The 14,069-nt window shown below is 43.3% G+C and overlaps 1 protein-coding gene across 4 annotated transcripts in view; it reads right to left on the minus strand.

The window, feature by feature from the left end:
- Window positions 1-2,262: 2,262 nt before the first annotated feature.
- Window positions 2,263-14,069, minus strand: part of LOC125717513 (transforming acidic coiled-coil-containing protein 1-like) — a 30,119-nt gene continuing 18,312 nt past the window's right edge. For all 4 annotated transcript variants that reach the window (XM_048990550.1, XM_048990560.1, XM_048990568.1 and 1 more), the window contains 11 exons: window positions 12,907-13,819; window positions 10,988-11,042; window positions 9,934-10,084; window positions 8,529-8,578; window positions 6,485-6,619; window positions 6,186-6,262; window positions 6,037-6,080; window positions 5,583-5,743; window positions 5,375-5,481; window positions 4,037-4,157; window positions 2,263-3,834 (listed from right to left, as the gene is read on the minus strand). In XM_048990550.1, the coding sequence (XP_048846507.1) occupies window positions 3,766-3,834; window positions 4,037-4,157; window positions 5,375-5,481; window positions 5,583-5,743; window positions 6,037-6,080; window positions 6,186-6,262; window positions 6,485-6,619; window positions 8,529-8,578; window positions 9,934-10,084; window positions 10,988-11,042; window positions 12,907-13,819 (1,883 nt within the window). In that variant the 3' untranslated portion in view covers window positions 2,263-3,765. The remainder of the gene's footprint in view (window positions 3,835-4,036; window positions 4,158-5,374; window positions 5,482-5,582; window positions 5,744-6,036; window positions 6,081-6,185; window positions 6,263-6,484; window positions 6,620-8,528; window positions 8,579-9,933; window positions 10,085-10,987; window positions 11,043-12,906; window positions 13,820-14,069) is intronic.

Genomic DNA, 14,069 nt, shown 5'->3' on the forward strand with positions numbered 1-14,069 from the left:
CGTCACGAGCAGCTGCGTGCGGCTTTAACCACGGTACATTAGCTATTTTTTTTTTTACTTGCTGTGGGCTGGGCGATAGCTCAGATCACCACGTTTACATGGATGGATGTTATAAGTAGCCAAGGACCTTGCAAACACTGTTTCTCAGACCCTTGTATGCAGCACAGTCTTGTACTGTCAGAAGCATAAAACGGTCACTGCTGCCCACTATTGGTGGTCCAATTGCTTATTCAGTACAGGGTCCTGGGAAGAGGGGACCTGGAGCTTATCCCAGGCAGTACAGGACATAAGGTGGGATGCCAGACCAGCACAGGGCACGTACTACAGATGCCATTGAATATGTGTGTTTTTGCACACACATATTGTGTAATGGGGAGAATTTGCACAAACTCCACACCTACAGAGCAGGAGGTGTGATTCAAAGCTTCAATCCTGACACCATGTCCCGTTCCCTTGCGTGCATTTTCCTAATGACCAAGAGTAAAGTAAATCAGTTCTTTAAACATAAACTTAATCATGATTCATCCAGTAAATCATACATCCATCCATCCATCCATCTATTTTCCAAACTGCTTATCCTACTGGGTTGTGGGGGGTCTGGAGCCTATCCCGGAAGCAATGGGCACGAGACAGGGAACAACCCAGGATGGGGGGGGCAGCCCATTGCAGGTCACACTCACACACCATTCACTCAAACATGCACTCCTATGGGCAATTTAGTAACTCCAATTAGCCTCAGCATGTCTTTGGACTGTGGGGGGAAACCGGAGTACCCAGGGGAAACCCCACGATGATATGGGGAGAACATGCAAACTCCACACACATGTGACCCAGGTGGAGACTCGAACAGTGCTAACCACTGTACCACCATGCCGCCCCTCCAGTAAAATCATTAAACCAATAATTATATGTAAGGCTTTTTTATACAGGAGGAAATATCTGCTGAATACAAAATCAGGACTTTATTCATCTTCAGTAATTTCCAAGAAACACAACTGATTACATGAGATACATATTTGTGGCTCTTTTCCACATCACAGACTCCCTTTATTATAAGCTGACAGTTAAAACATCTGGGTCCCCATATACCAGGCACTGTGCCACCAGCAGGCAAAAGTCACCCCAAAAACTCCCAAAAGCCTTCGATGTGCAGCCATATAATCAAAAAATGTAGCACTTCTAGTACTTGACTGAACAGCCTCAAGAGACCCTTTAGAACAGGGGCTGGCATCAAGAGGCCGCTGCCAGTAATTACCAGGCTCGTATGGGGAGGGAACACTAAACAAAATATGAAGTCTGCCACAAAAACCTATGGCATTCTACTAAGATGAGAACCTTTCCATCTTTAATCAGACACACTCAGAGCAAGTTAAGGGTGGCAAGAACCACAAGAACCACAGTAGGAAGCAGGTGTCCTGGGTGCAAACTGGAGCTCGTTGAGGGTCATTGGAAGGTCTGCTGCTAATGCCCATTTTAGGTGGCACACGTAACCGTCACTGCTGCCAGTGAATTCACAACTTGAATTTAAATCAACAGATATGGCCCAAAGGGTCAAGCATCTCCAAAATGGAGATCTTTCTGGAGGGTGCCTGACCTGGATTTCCTGCTAAGCACTAATATTTATAAGATGGCCTTTTCTGCATAATGCATTAAACGATTTTGCCATAACAAGTTAATACAGATGTTCACATGAAACTATAAGGACATGTGAGAAAGATCGGCTGATCATTTTCGAAAGTATTGTGCCATCTTAAATCACAACATATGTCTGTCGTCTTAAATCAAACATATCGTTTGTAGAAAATGATCAAAAACCCGCTTTTCTGAATACGATTCAAGTCTTTTTCAAGTCATCTATTGCCAAAAGGTCACAACACTGTAGATGTGAGCTACTGTGCCAACCAGGATGCAAGTTACCCCATCGGCACCTTGCGGCACCAAAGGGAAAGTGTGTTTGCCAACATCTCCTTAGAGAATGTAGAAATATCTAGTCACTGTTGTCCTTCACCAGGAAGAGGGGGTGTCCCTGCAGATCATCATGTGCCACTTTCAGCAGTGCCAAGGTGGAAAATTCTGGCCTCTCAAACAAAACCTCGAGAATCAGTCTGTTAAAATATTTGGTAACTTTACTGAGGCAAAAAGCGCGAGGACAGACCATGAGGATGTCTGAGGTGGCAGCAACAAAAGGGCCAACTGACTTACCAAATTTTCCTTCTGGATTTCCCGTATCAGTGTTCAAAGGTAAATACACACAGAATCTAATTCAGGTCATTATGGAAAATATTTATTATATCTGTGCACCCAGTTTACAAGTATTATTGTTAAATGGTATAGAACGACTGCATACAAAACAATGGAAGAATATTCAACAAACAAAACAAAAAGATACAAAAAAATGACAGGGAGCAACACATAAATGACAGTGATGGCTGTGATGATGCAGGAAGGGGAGTGGATGTGGTGGATGGGAAACATTACCTTTGCATGGTGCTTATGACATGCTTGGGGACACTGAATACATATATCACAATGCTCTCACTCTCCCTCTCACAAGCAATATCAGTGTCATTTATCACTGTCACGAACTAAAATGGATCTCTATTAAGTAAAATTTAACATACATGTACTGCTTGAAAGGATTCAACATGGAAACAAAAAAAGGAATATGGCTGTAGAAAACCTCTCCCAAATTACGGTATTTAGCATGTAAACATACGTGGATTTTTAGTGTCAAGATACAAGGGAGGAAAAAAAACCCAGAAATATTTAGTTATGTTTAGAATTTGGGGAGCAAAGTCATTTAATTGATTAAAGATAGTTATTCTGCACCACTGAACAGCATCCAGTGCCACAGCGTTGAGATTAACTGGGCAGGTGCACACAGCTAGCAGTGATAATAAATACCAAACACATGGTGCACAGGAAGTGCTGCCCTGACTAAATATTAAGCGGTTTAGGTACCAGACTGTAACTAAGACTGAGCAGAAGCATTTACACATGCAGCTTCAGTTTGTCAGGCTGCTTTGTGAAACCACCAGATGCATGTATATGGCTCATCCAGGTGCAGAGCAAACATTTGCCATTTTAAATATAAATTTATTTACATTTCAGTGCCTCAAAAAATAAGCATCGCTTCGCAAAAGGCAAGTAGTACAGATTTCCGTCCTGTTATATACACACACACACACAGCTTGAATTAGCAGTGATTCAGATGAGCTTTCGCCCACTACACAGTAATAGATCCAAAGCCAGCATCTCCTCTGCTCACTGTCCATCACACCCAAAAAACAACCATCTCCCAAGTCCCTCCTGGAATTCCACACTAGTAATTATGCCATTAAGCCATCCAAAAAAGCAGGGATTTCAAAGTGTGAATGACGTGCAGAACAAAAACAGACAACTAATTCAAAAACTACAAAACACACGCCACATGTGCACAATAGCTTTAATTAGGGGGTTTGTCTATCTGCTCTTCGTTAAATTATTTCTGCAGATCTTGCGTTTCTGTTCAAATTCAAGTTATTTGGGGAGGATGTTAGGTTCACAGATGACATGGGCTACTGGTCCTTATTACTGCTCTGCTCATTTTACAAACAAGAAAAACAATTGTTATTAGGCATATAAAATGACCAACTCCTTATTTCTGGGAAAGCGAGGCTTTGACACAGTTAGTTATCTGACGACGTGGAGCGTGTTAAGCTGCGATAAGCTGGACCCTGGAGTCACAGGCAGGCTGGTGGGACGACATGCTGTCAGGGACGCCGTTCACTCCGGTCTCCCCATCTTGGCAATGAGCTCGTCGCAGATCTTGGTGAGTTCCTCGATTTCCTGATTCTAAAAAGGCCGACAATATTTTACTAGTTAAACGTTGAAGGGAAAAACACAGACATTTAAACAGTGCAATACAACTCCGAATGAAACATTTAAAATGACCAAATAATCTTCTTAAAGCACCCAAGAGCAAAAAATTCATCCAACACGGCCCATGTACCTTCCGCTCCATCCAGTGGGAATGAAACATGAGATTGTACTGTACCTTCTGATGGAGCGCTCTCTCCAAGGACTCCACCTTCATCTGCTCCTTGCGTAGGCTGGCGTGTAGAGCCATGCTCTCTGAACTGGCCTTTGAACGGACCTGGGCGATCTCCTCGTTGGCCCTGATAGAAAGATGTTCTCCTTGTCAAGTCAAGTCAAGAGGGCATTGCTGTACTATGCATATACAGGTAGACAGTGGTACGAAATAATGTTCCTCAGGACCACAAGCTGAAATACAATAGCAGTGGCTAGGGGAGGGTTTGCACAACACTACAAATTACAAAACACAGGACAGTGTAAAACAGGGGGAGCTGGAGACAAGGGTTTATATACATGCATATACACTCAGTGACAAAAAAAGTTAAGCACCCAGAGTGGTGGAAATGAAATGAATCTGCACGTGGTGAAAGGTCATGTGACTATCGCAATGATTATATCATCAGATCAAATGGACAACAGAGTTGGCAGTATGGGCACATGGCTGGTCCCAGGCCAGTAGGGCGTGGCACCCCCCTGGGCCTGAATACATGCAGTGATACAGTGTGGAAGGGAGTCGTACAGCCTAGTATCCTCTCCTGTGGCAAGTCGGCCCACAGGTGTTATAACTGGACCTCGAGATCCTGCAGATTGGCATTGGGTCTGACTGACTTGGGTCTGAGCTGATCCCACACATGTTCGATTGGGGAAAGATCAGGGGACCTGGCTGGCAAGGGAGGACCTCAACATAACACAGGCAGTCCATAGACACACGTGCCCTTTGTGGATGGGCGTTGTCTTGTTGAAAGACTGTACCAGGGTGCTGTCTCAGGAGGGGTAAGACATGCAGACGCAGGATGTCACTGACGTAGTGCTGTGCTGTCAGGGTCCCCCAAGTCACTACCAGAGATGACCTGAAGTCATACCCCACACCATATTGTCAGGAATAACGCTGGTCTTTCTCTCCACAACATTGACAGGATTGGTCCTTTCCCCTCAGCATGACCACACACACACACACACACACACACACACACACACACACACACCAGTCATATGTGGTAATGCAGAACCAAGATTCAACGCAGCTGTGTGCGCTGGTGTTAACGGCAGCCGACGCATGGGACAGTGAACCCATAGTCTAGCTGATGCCAGTCGTTGAGACACGGTGCAGGATGACATGGGGTGTCGTAGAGACTCCAATACCGGTGTCTGGATAGCAGGGCCAGATGTCATGAGGTTCTGTAATGCTTGATGAACAATACGACAAATGTTGCATGGAACACACATGCTTCCCTATTCTTCTTTGATCGTTTAGGCCTCCCGACCAGTAGATGTGCCATACGAGTAGCTCCAACCTTACTTGTCTAGCTTTTCCTCAGCATGGATTTTGAGGGTCTGATAACGCTGCTCCTCCTGTTTCACTCGGGTCAGATACTCCTGTGCACATTTCTTTAGCACCTCTTCATTCTGGCCATAGAATCAAAAGGAAGTCCTCAAGTCACAGGGGGTGGAGGTGACAGCACTGATGGCATAAAATGGCTTTTAACCTCTTGCCGAGATGCACATACCTTTTTGAAGCCCTCAAGGACAGACTTCATATTCTCGTACCTCCGGAAGAGGTCAGAGAGGGAGCGCTCTACAGAGTTGAGGTCAGCCAGGGCCTGCTCCTTCTCCAGAGTCAGCTGCTGGATGGTGCTCTGGGAGCTCACTGCGGCTTGCTGCTTGTCCTCTGTGAGGAAGCCACACAGTCACAACAGTTTTACTAAGATCCTTATCAGATTTCACTGAGTGGGAGATAAGACGAGATAAATTTTATTGATCCCAGCTGGTGCATACAGCAGGAAGGAACATGAAGTGCAGGTGAACCCACACAGTGCCGAACAAGACACCACACATGAGGCAAACCAATTCCTAAAAAATGTGCAAATATATGTGCGCAGATAGTGCAGGACTACGGCAAAGATGGGACACACAGATGATGACAGAGGTACAAATGATAAAATGAGCGAATCAATAACTTACCGATCATCTGCGCAACCGTCTTCTCATATTCCGCAACAATTTTTCTACAAAAGGAACCGGCACAAATTGAGCCCAGTCAATCCATCTACCATCTGTGCATCTACCCTTCACAGACTGCTGTCAGTAAGCACACGCGTGGAGGAGCAGACCTCATTTCTAGGACCTCTTGTCTGCTCTCTTCATGTTTTCTCCTCCATTCATTGGCCTCTATTTCTTTCGTAATAATCTGTGCAAAAAAAAAGATGAACACAAGAAGACAGGACAGTGTGAAATGGGGTAGAGGCTGCACAGGGAACACAAACCGTATTATCTTCCTCCCCCATACACCTGTTAACCATGTGACATCGTTCCTGAGACTTGGCTGATCTCACACATTGCGGATGGTTCCCCTTTCAAGTAGAGTGCCTTCTTTCAAAGGGCAGCACAGAGAGACAGAGTGAGCGGTTACCTCCTCCCGAATCAGAGTGAGGACAGCCTCTTTGTCAGCCTCATTGAGACAGATTTTATCCAGAACTGGAGTTCCTTTGTCGTGACTCTCACTTCCAGCCAGCTTGGCACTTTTAGTTTTGCAGGGGTCATCAAGCTGTTCAACAGGGGAACAAGACAGGGAGGGGGGATCAACATAAATCATTGTTTACATATGAAATATGCTCTACAACTCGGCTTTTGTTTCAACACTAGGGGTGCCTGGGATTTTACATAGAGCAATGAAATATTTATTTGTTGTGCTACTGCTAAGAATACATTTAGGCTGCTGCAGTCTTTGATACACTAGGAACATATCCATCCATCCATCCATCCATCCATCCATGCTTGATTGTCCTGCACAGTGTCGGAGATGTCAGGAGCCCATCCCAGAAGCAACAAAAGTTAGGCAAGGAATACAAACATCAGAAAGTGCTCACAAACACAGGTTTGTAATCATGTCTTTGTGCGGACTCTCCATTCATTTCTATGGGGAAACCTCTAATCCCAACATGGTGACCTTAACCCCTACCCAGCCCTAACTTAACCATAAGCAACCAAACTTCTTTTTAGTTTTTTGATTGCATTCACAGATCTTTGTGGGGACCTGAAAAATGGTCCCACAACTTCAAAATAACAGGTTATCATCAAATTGTGGGGGGCATTTGGTCCCCACAATGTAATAAAAACATATTCTGTGTGCATGCAGATTACATGTTCAAAAAGAGTTTGCAAACACAGCTCAGACTCAGCAGCGAAATTCGGAGACCATTTCAGTCACGTTATGTGATCGCTGTCAAACAAACCTGCACGGTTAGCAGTCCTAACATGAAGAAAGGTAACAGCATCTACATATCAATGGGCTTAACTCAGTACATCGGGATTCTGGTCATGTGATCATCTCTGTTGTCAAAACCTCAATATTGTTGTAAACTACTACAGACATACAGCTGTGAACAAACAATTTCCTCGTTTTGGGCTTATAAAATAGTGTTAGGATTTCTGAAGTGAAAAGCATAGTTAGTTTTTTATGGCCATCAGAGAGGATTGCACAGCTTGTGGTATCAGCATCGTGAAGTAATTTTACCCCAGCATTTTTAAATACTTTGTATTCAAGTGTTTTGTCAGGCCAGTGATTCTAAGCAAGACAAAATCAAGCCAAAGAGCTGGGCTTTACACAAAGATGAGAGTGGAAAGGCTATTTCAAGTTTTCATTCAGTATGTTTCCATGGTAATTTCTGTCCCTGGGAGTCTTTGAAGGAATTGGAAGACCATTAGTTTACTTTATAATTGTAGCAATAATGAGACCCCAATCACCACAGAAATTCAGTCTTAAGAAAAAAAAAAGTGTGAAAAATGCTGTTCAGTTTATTTCAAAGCTTTAATTTGCAATCACTACGCTGTTGACCATATGACCACCATTTCCATTACCCAGACATGGTTTCCAGATGACAGACACGTTCCATTCTAGCCAGTAATTAAATTCTTTATGAAAGCAGAACAGAACACTTAAGTTTATATAGCTCATCAAGAGTTTGTTACCCACACCCTGGTCATTTCACTGTGCTTCATCAAATGTTTGGCAGTCGTTTGATATTTAAAATTTACCCATCGATGATATTTCACTTAAATACACACAATTTTTCTATAGACTATATTGATAACCACTGTGCCACTGTTTAAATATGCAGTATCCAAATTCTCACATGATTTGTACTTCATCCTGTAGTTAATCTCAGCCTTGCTCACTGCATAATTCAATTTCAACAACATGCACGCAAAAGTCATTTGTGAAGCTTTAATGGAGGTTTAGCACCATCTAGTGGGAGAACTAACAAAATCAATTACTTGTAGCTAACTGTGCTAATGACAGAGTATGTTTTATATACTTCCATCCCTACTATACATCCATACTTCCTTCCATACTCTATATAATTCAATACCACAAAATAATAATGACCTAATTTGTTTTATGGAGAAACCACATGTATTTGTTTCAAATGGTCAAAGACAAGAGCTCTACTTACCCCATTGTACATGTCTGCACCTTCTGGACCTCCTGTTGTTACTTCCATCCCTACAGAACACAGCATATCATTGATTTTTCAGTAAAGAGAATCAGCATGTAATGTAAACCTTAGGCTGATGGCCTGTGTAGGTTTTAAATTATCCATCGGGGGAAGAAATAGCATAGATGCATTTAATTTAAACAACTTCAGCTATCATTCCAGGCACACCTTAATCTTAATATTTTCGTGGTACAGCAGTAACAGGGAGTGGGGGGTAATGTGACTTCATTCTGAATACAACCATCGTCTGAATTACTAAACAAATTTATTGTTGGCTGACTGCAGCTGAATATCACGAGTGAAACACAGACGTCACCCCTGAAGGAATCCTATCACAGAACAGCTTTGTTCCTCAAATCAGTTATATACATTATGGAAACTCCAAATACGGCCTCTCCCCAAGTTATAATGGGGTTACTTTCTAATAAACCTTATAAATGAATAAATAAATCACAAGACAAAAATATTGTAAGGCGGAAATATCAAGATACACCTAACAAAGATAAGAGCATAGCCTAGCCTCTCTTGCACATGCTTAGAACACTTACATTAGCCTACAGTTGGGCAAAATCATTAACACAAAGCCTATTTTACAATAAAACATGTAATTCATTGAATAATGTGCTGAAAGGGAAAAACATTTACCTGTTATAAAGTCAAAATATCGTAACACGGACCATCGTAAGCTGGGGAGCATCTGCATTTTAGAACTATGGATGTTACAATACACTGCATTTCCTAGCATGCATCTCTGAATTTGGATTTCCAGCAGGTAATATCTAATGGGGCTGAAGTGAGCCTTGAAAGAGTTACAGCGGGATAGGGCGAGGTTCAGTTAGCAGCAAACAAAAAGTGTTGCCTTCCTCCACAATCCCTGCTTAGATAGATGACCCTCCTTTTACCCTGATAACATTTGTGGTGCTTAATCTGGGAAGCCACCTAATTTCCTTGTGAGCTTAACAGATAATTAATTCCCCGAAAGGGTACAAGTGTCAGCCGAGTCTATGAAGGCTAAATGTATTTGTTTTGGACATACAGAAAACATTCTGCTACCCACACTAATGTGGTCTCTGTCGGCCCTCTTCACCAAGTGGAATGTCAAGAAGTTCTGAAACACTATTTGTACCCTCTTCAGCTAAATGATCATTACTTTAAAATTACAGGAAATAGGAGAAACATGCACTTTGGGACTTACGAAAGAAGAAAGTAAAATTTTGCACCAAATCGGGAACCGACCAGGAGGGACCGAAGACGAGGCAAGCTTAAGGAGGTCTCAAGGGAAGAACAGACCACGGTAGCAATAAACCTCCAGTCTGAGCTCCTGAATGGGTCATGAGGTAAAGAGCAGACAGTACAGCCAAACCTTTCCCAGCCAGCCGCTTCTTGCAGGGCTCATCTTCTTCCTCACAGCAGCCATTCTCGGTTTTGCCGGGGTTCTGGCCGGACACAGAGGATGCCAGCTTCTCCTCGTCAGTGGCATGGACCCTGCGGCTGGCCACGTTTGGCCCCTTCTCCTGTCAACAGCAAATGTGTGCTCAGATGCCCGTTGCACTGCACATGACACTGGTCACCTTCTTGTGCATGTTAGCACTGGCACCTTATTGCAAATTGCCAGGTATAAATGAGGACATACAGAGGATGAATGGTTAAAAACAAACCAGTCCATTATCAGAATTCCACAATCACTCAGCCCAAGGTTGGGAAACTAGGTTGCTGCTTTTGGGATGACTAATTTGTTTGCTGCAAAGTCGGGTCAATCTGGCTGTCAGCACAATAAGCGATTTTGGGAAGAACAAAACCTGGTACAGTGGGGAGAGAGGCTCAAGCACTGGACCCTTAGGGACCGTGGGAATGACTAGACCCGAGTCTCGACCCCCAGTTCAGGGAGCACTGAACCCTGACCTTCACACTGTGTTGTATGTGGGATGAATGGGCTTTTCACTGTGCTGTCACATGTGCATATGATAAATAAGCTAATGCTTCCAGCAGCTCATGTCAGAGAAAAATATAAATGATCTGGATACAAAAATCCAAAAGTATATGATCATTATTTATATGTGATGACACTTAATGAAAAAAAAATGGAAGGAATGTCAGATACTTCTACCTGCATAGAAACAAAAATTCCATAATGTAGCTGCTAGTTTTCTTCATGTGATCTATGACAATTCATTCATTCAGTTGACTTTGCAGGAGCATACAGGACCTAGGCCATGTGTATACTCCATTTGTCCACATGGTGGCACTATACAAGCCAATTTGGAATGTTCAGAAAAAAATTAAGTACTCTGTAACTAACATTTTTAGGTTACAGCCAAAATGTAAGCAAGTAGTTTATGTTCATGAATTAATTACAATTAAACCCAACGTACAGTGCGCGGATAATTGATTAATACCATCTCACACTGCCATCATACCTGACTACAAATGTCCACAAGGGGCTGCTGTTCATTCTTTCCTTTGTTGGCATTCCTTTAAAAAACAAAATAAAACAAAGATCACCTAAAGGAATTTTGAGGATCGGGCTCTGCTTGTCCAGACAGTGCGTAATAGTAAACTTCCACTGGACCATAACTACTTGTCAGCTCTGAACGGTGCTCATCAAAACGCCAGGAACCTATATGATAAATGACTCCCAAGCTGGATGGTACCAGTCAAAACGGGATCATTCACTTGGACATCACTGTGTACAAATAGGAAGAAAAGAAAATACATCGATTTAAAATCTGCCCCAACTTCACTTAATCACTTTCTTAATTAGTATTATGTGTGTACTATACTCTTCATGAGACACAAATGCGAAAGCAAGCTTGCGGGTAACAGCACAGCACATGACAGGACAGTCAGTCAACATGCAGCACCCCTGCACCTGAGGGTAAAGGGCCTTGCTCATTGGCTCATGGACATGTGACTATTCTCCACAGACCAGGGCTCGAACTGGAGACCTTCTGATCACCGGCACAGAGACTCAGCCCACGTAGCCACACACCACAAATACCTACCAGCAACTGTTAAACATGGCGGACCAAGTGGGAAAAATCCTGTGAGAAACATTAGGGCCAGTTCATTGCTCTGCATGGTCTGATAATGGCCAAGAAATACGTATTAGGCAGAGTATGGAATAGACACTGCTTCCTGACACTGGTTCCATATTCCAAAATGTTACTATCCCTCCCACTGAAAATATTCAAGAGGTTTCATGACGACCATGATGAATTCAGATGTCTTCCATGGATTCACCAGACCAGATCGAAATACCAATAATGGAGCAGAGATTGTAAAGTAAAATTCTAACTTCTACATCCCTCAATGAACTGGAAGCATTTTCCTCTCAAATGGGCCGAATATCATGCTACACATCAGGATTTGTATGATAGTATTTCATAAAATACTGAAGCTGTTCTAAAGAGTGGTCTTACTCCTTATTAGGTCCTTGATATCAATACTGGTTTGTGCTTACATCATCCTGTCCACCATTGTATATTTAATTAGGAAAGGAGACCGACATGCTGGGGACTAGAGAGGACAATAAAAAGGATTTAGATGTGCACCAGAATCTGATCAGACTAAAAGGATAAACAAAAATCCCTTGACCACAAAAGGGAGAGTAAATATTTAAACATGATTAATCAGCTGAACAAGGTATTACAGAAGGCAATGTCAAATCAGCATAAGAATTCAAGTCTTGATCCAAGTCTACTTCATCCAATCTAATTAAAGAAATAATTGGAAGACTGATGTTTTATAAAAATTTCTACAGTACTAGGAACAGCAGGTGAATATTATGAGCTATAGAAACCAATGCTGGTGAAAACAGACCAAAAGACTACCTTAGACAACCCAACACATAGGTGCAGTTAGACATCACAAGGGATGAGTCAACAGAGACAGACTGTAGGAATCACTGACTAAGAGACTATAGCAGTCAAACTAAAAAAAAACAGCGTGACTCTAACAAGCACGACTGCCCTATTTATTCACTCATGTTTAAGAAAAGTCTGGACAAAGCCAAGCACTTTGGGACCTTGCATAATTATTTAAAAATAATAGAATCCTATACAATTGTGAAGTTAGTAACAGAACCACTTTTTAAACAGCTGTGATTACCATCCTATAATTAGCGTATCCATCTATCTATCTTCTAACCACTTACCCTGGACAGGGTTACACGGGGGCCTGGAGCTACTCCCAGGCTGCACAAGGTACAAGGCTGGGGTATACCCTCCATGGGATGCCAGTGCAAGCATATTCATCCAAAATGGCATCCAACTGATAACATGGCAAACAAAACCATTCACGCAAGAGAGCTGTCACTGAAGAATCTGCACACACTTACATGACTTCCCTGGCTTTGCCCTGTGACTGTCCTGCCATCCCCTCCTCATCAATAAGGAAATTCAGCTTCTGGCACACTGGGTCATCTGCCACTTTCTCAGCTGAAGGGGGGCTCTTCAGCAAGTCCTCCCCATCCAATCTCCTAGATGACCTGAAAGGGTCTACACAGTCTGGATCAAAACTGTAAGATCCCTTGAGGAGAGGCGGAGAGTCACACATCTTGGCTTTGTTTGTAAATGGGTTGAAGTTGGGGTCGTCCAACTGGCCAGCATCAAAGTTGTATGAGGCTTTAGGACAGGTAATTCCACCTGAGCCTTGACTGCTAACTGGTCCTGGCTCCAGCTCTGCAGATTTGCCCGTCGGTTTTTTGGGGCCGAGACGACTGTCGGGCATCTTTCCCAGACTCCTGCCGGATGGCTTGCTGACCTCCTCTGGGTTTGCATTGTCTTCCAAGCCAAGTTCCTGCATATGATCTCCAGGGGTGGGTTTTACCAGAGGATTGGCGTTACCATTGATCTGATTCAGGTCAAAGGCTTTGGAAATAGGTACATCATCATCCACTTCATTAGGGTCTGGCCCGTTAAGGGAGTCCTTCATCATAAGAGACGCAGGCCTTTGTTTTTGTGATGTGTCACGAGCATCTTCTTGGAGGTCATCAGTATGCCTGTTGTCGAGACCCAGCTGCATGCCACGAGTCTGCAGGTTGAGGTTCTGGCCCTGGATTGTACTGGAGCCCTTTGAGAACTGAAGGTTGTTTAAAGCATCCACTGCCTCTGTCAGCACAGGGGTGCCCTTGGCAACGTGGACAGCCTGGGAGGCCAGGGGAAGCTCATTCTGGTTGGAGTTCTTGTCCAGAAATGAGTTGTCCAGGCCAACAGTGCTGGAGAAGAGCCGTTTATCATCTCCCAGCAGATCTAAAAAACGGAGAGCAAGCATGTTACGCTGAAAACAGAATAAACCAGTACAAATCATTGAAGGGTTTCCCATGAATCCCCAAGGGGGGTAAATTTGAAGTGCAGAAACAACAAAACATAACTCCTAGCACAATATAGCCCCTCCCAAAATTAATGTTGTTTTGCAATGCAGGTGAGAGAAATGAGATAGAAACATGCCTTGTCAACATGGAAGGTGTATAATTTAGTGCAGGATTGGGGAGGCAGCAGA

This window comes from Brienomyrus brachyistius, chromosome 2 (assembly GCF_023856365.1).
Source record: "Brienomyrus brachyistius isolate T26 chromosome 2, BBRACH_0.4, whole genome shotgun sequence".
Taxonomy (NCBI): domain Eukaryota; kingdom Metazoa; phylum Chordata; class Actinopteri; order Osteoglossiformes; family Mormyridae; genus Brienomyrus; species Brienomyrus brachyistius.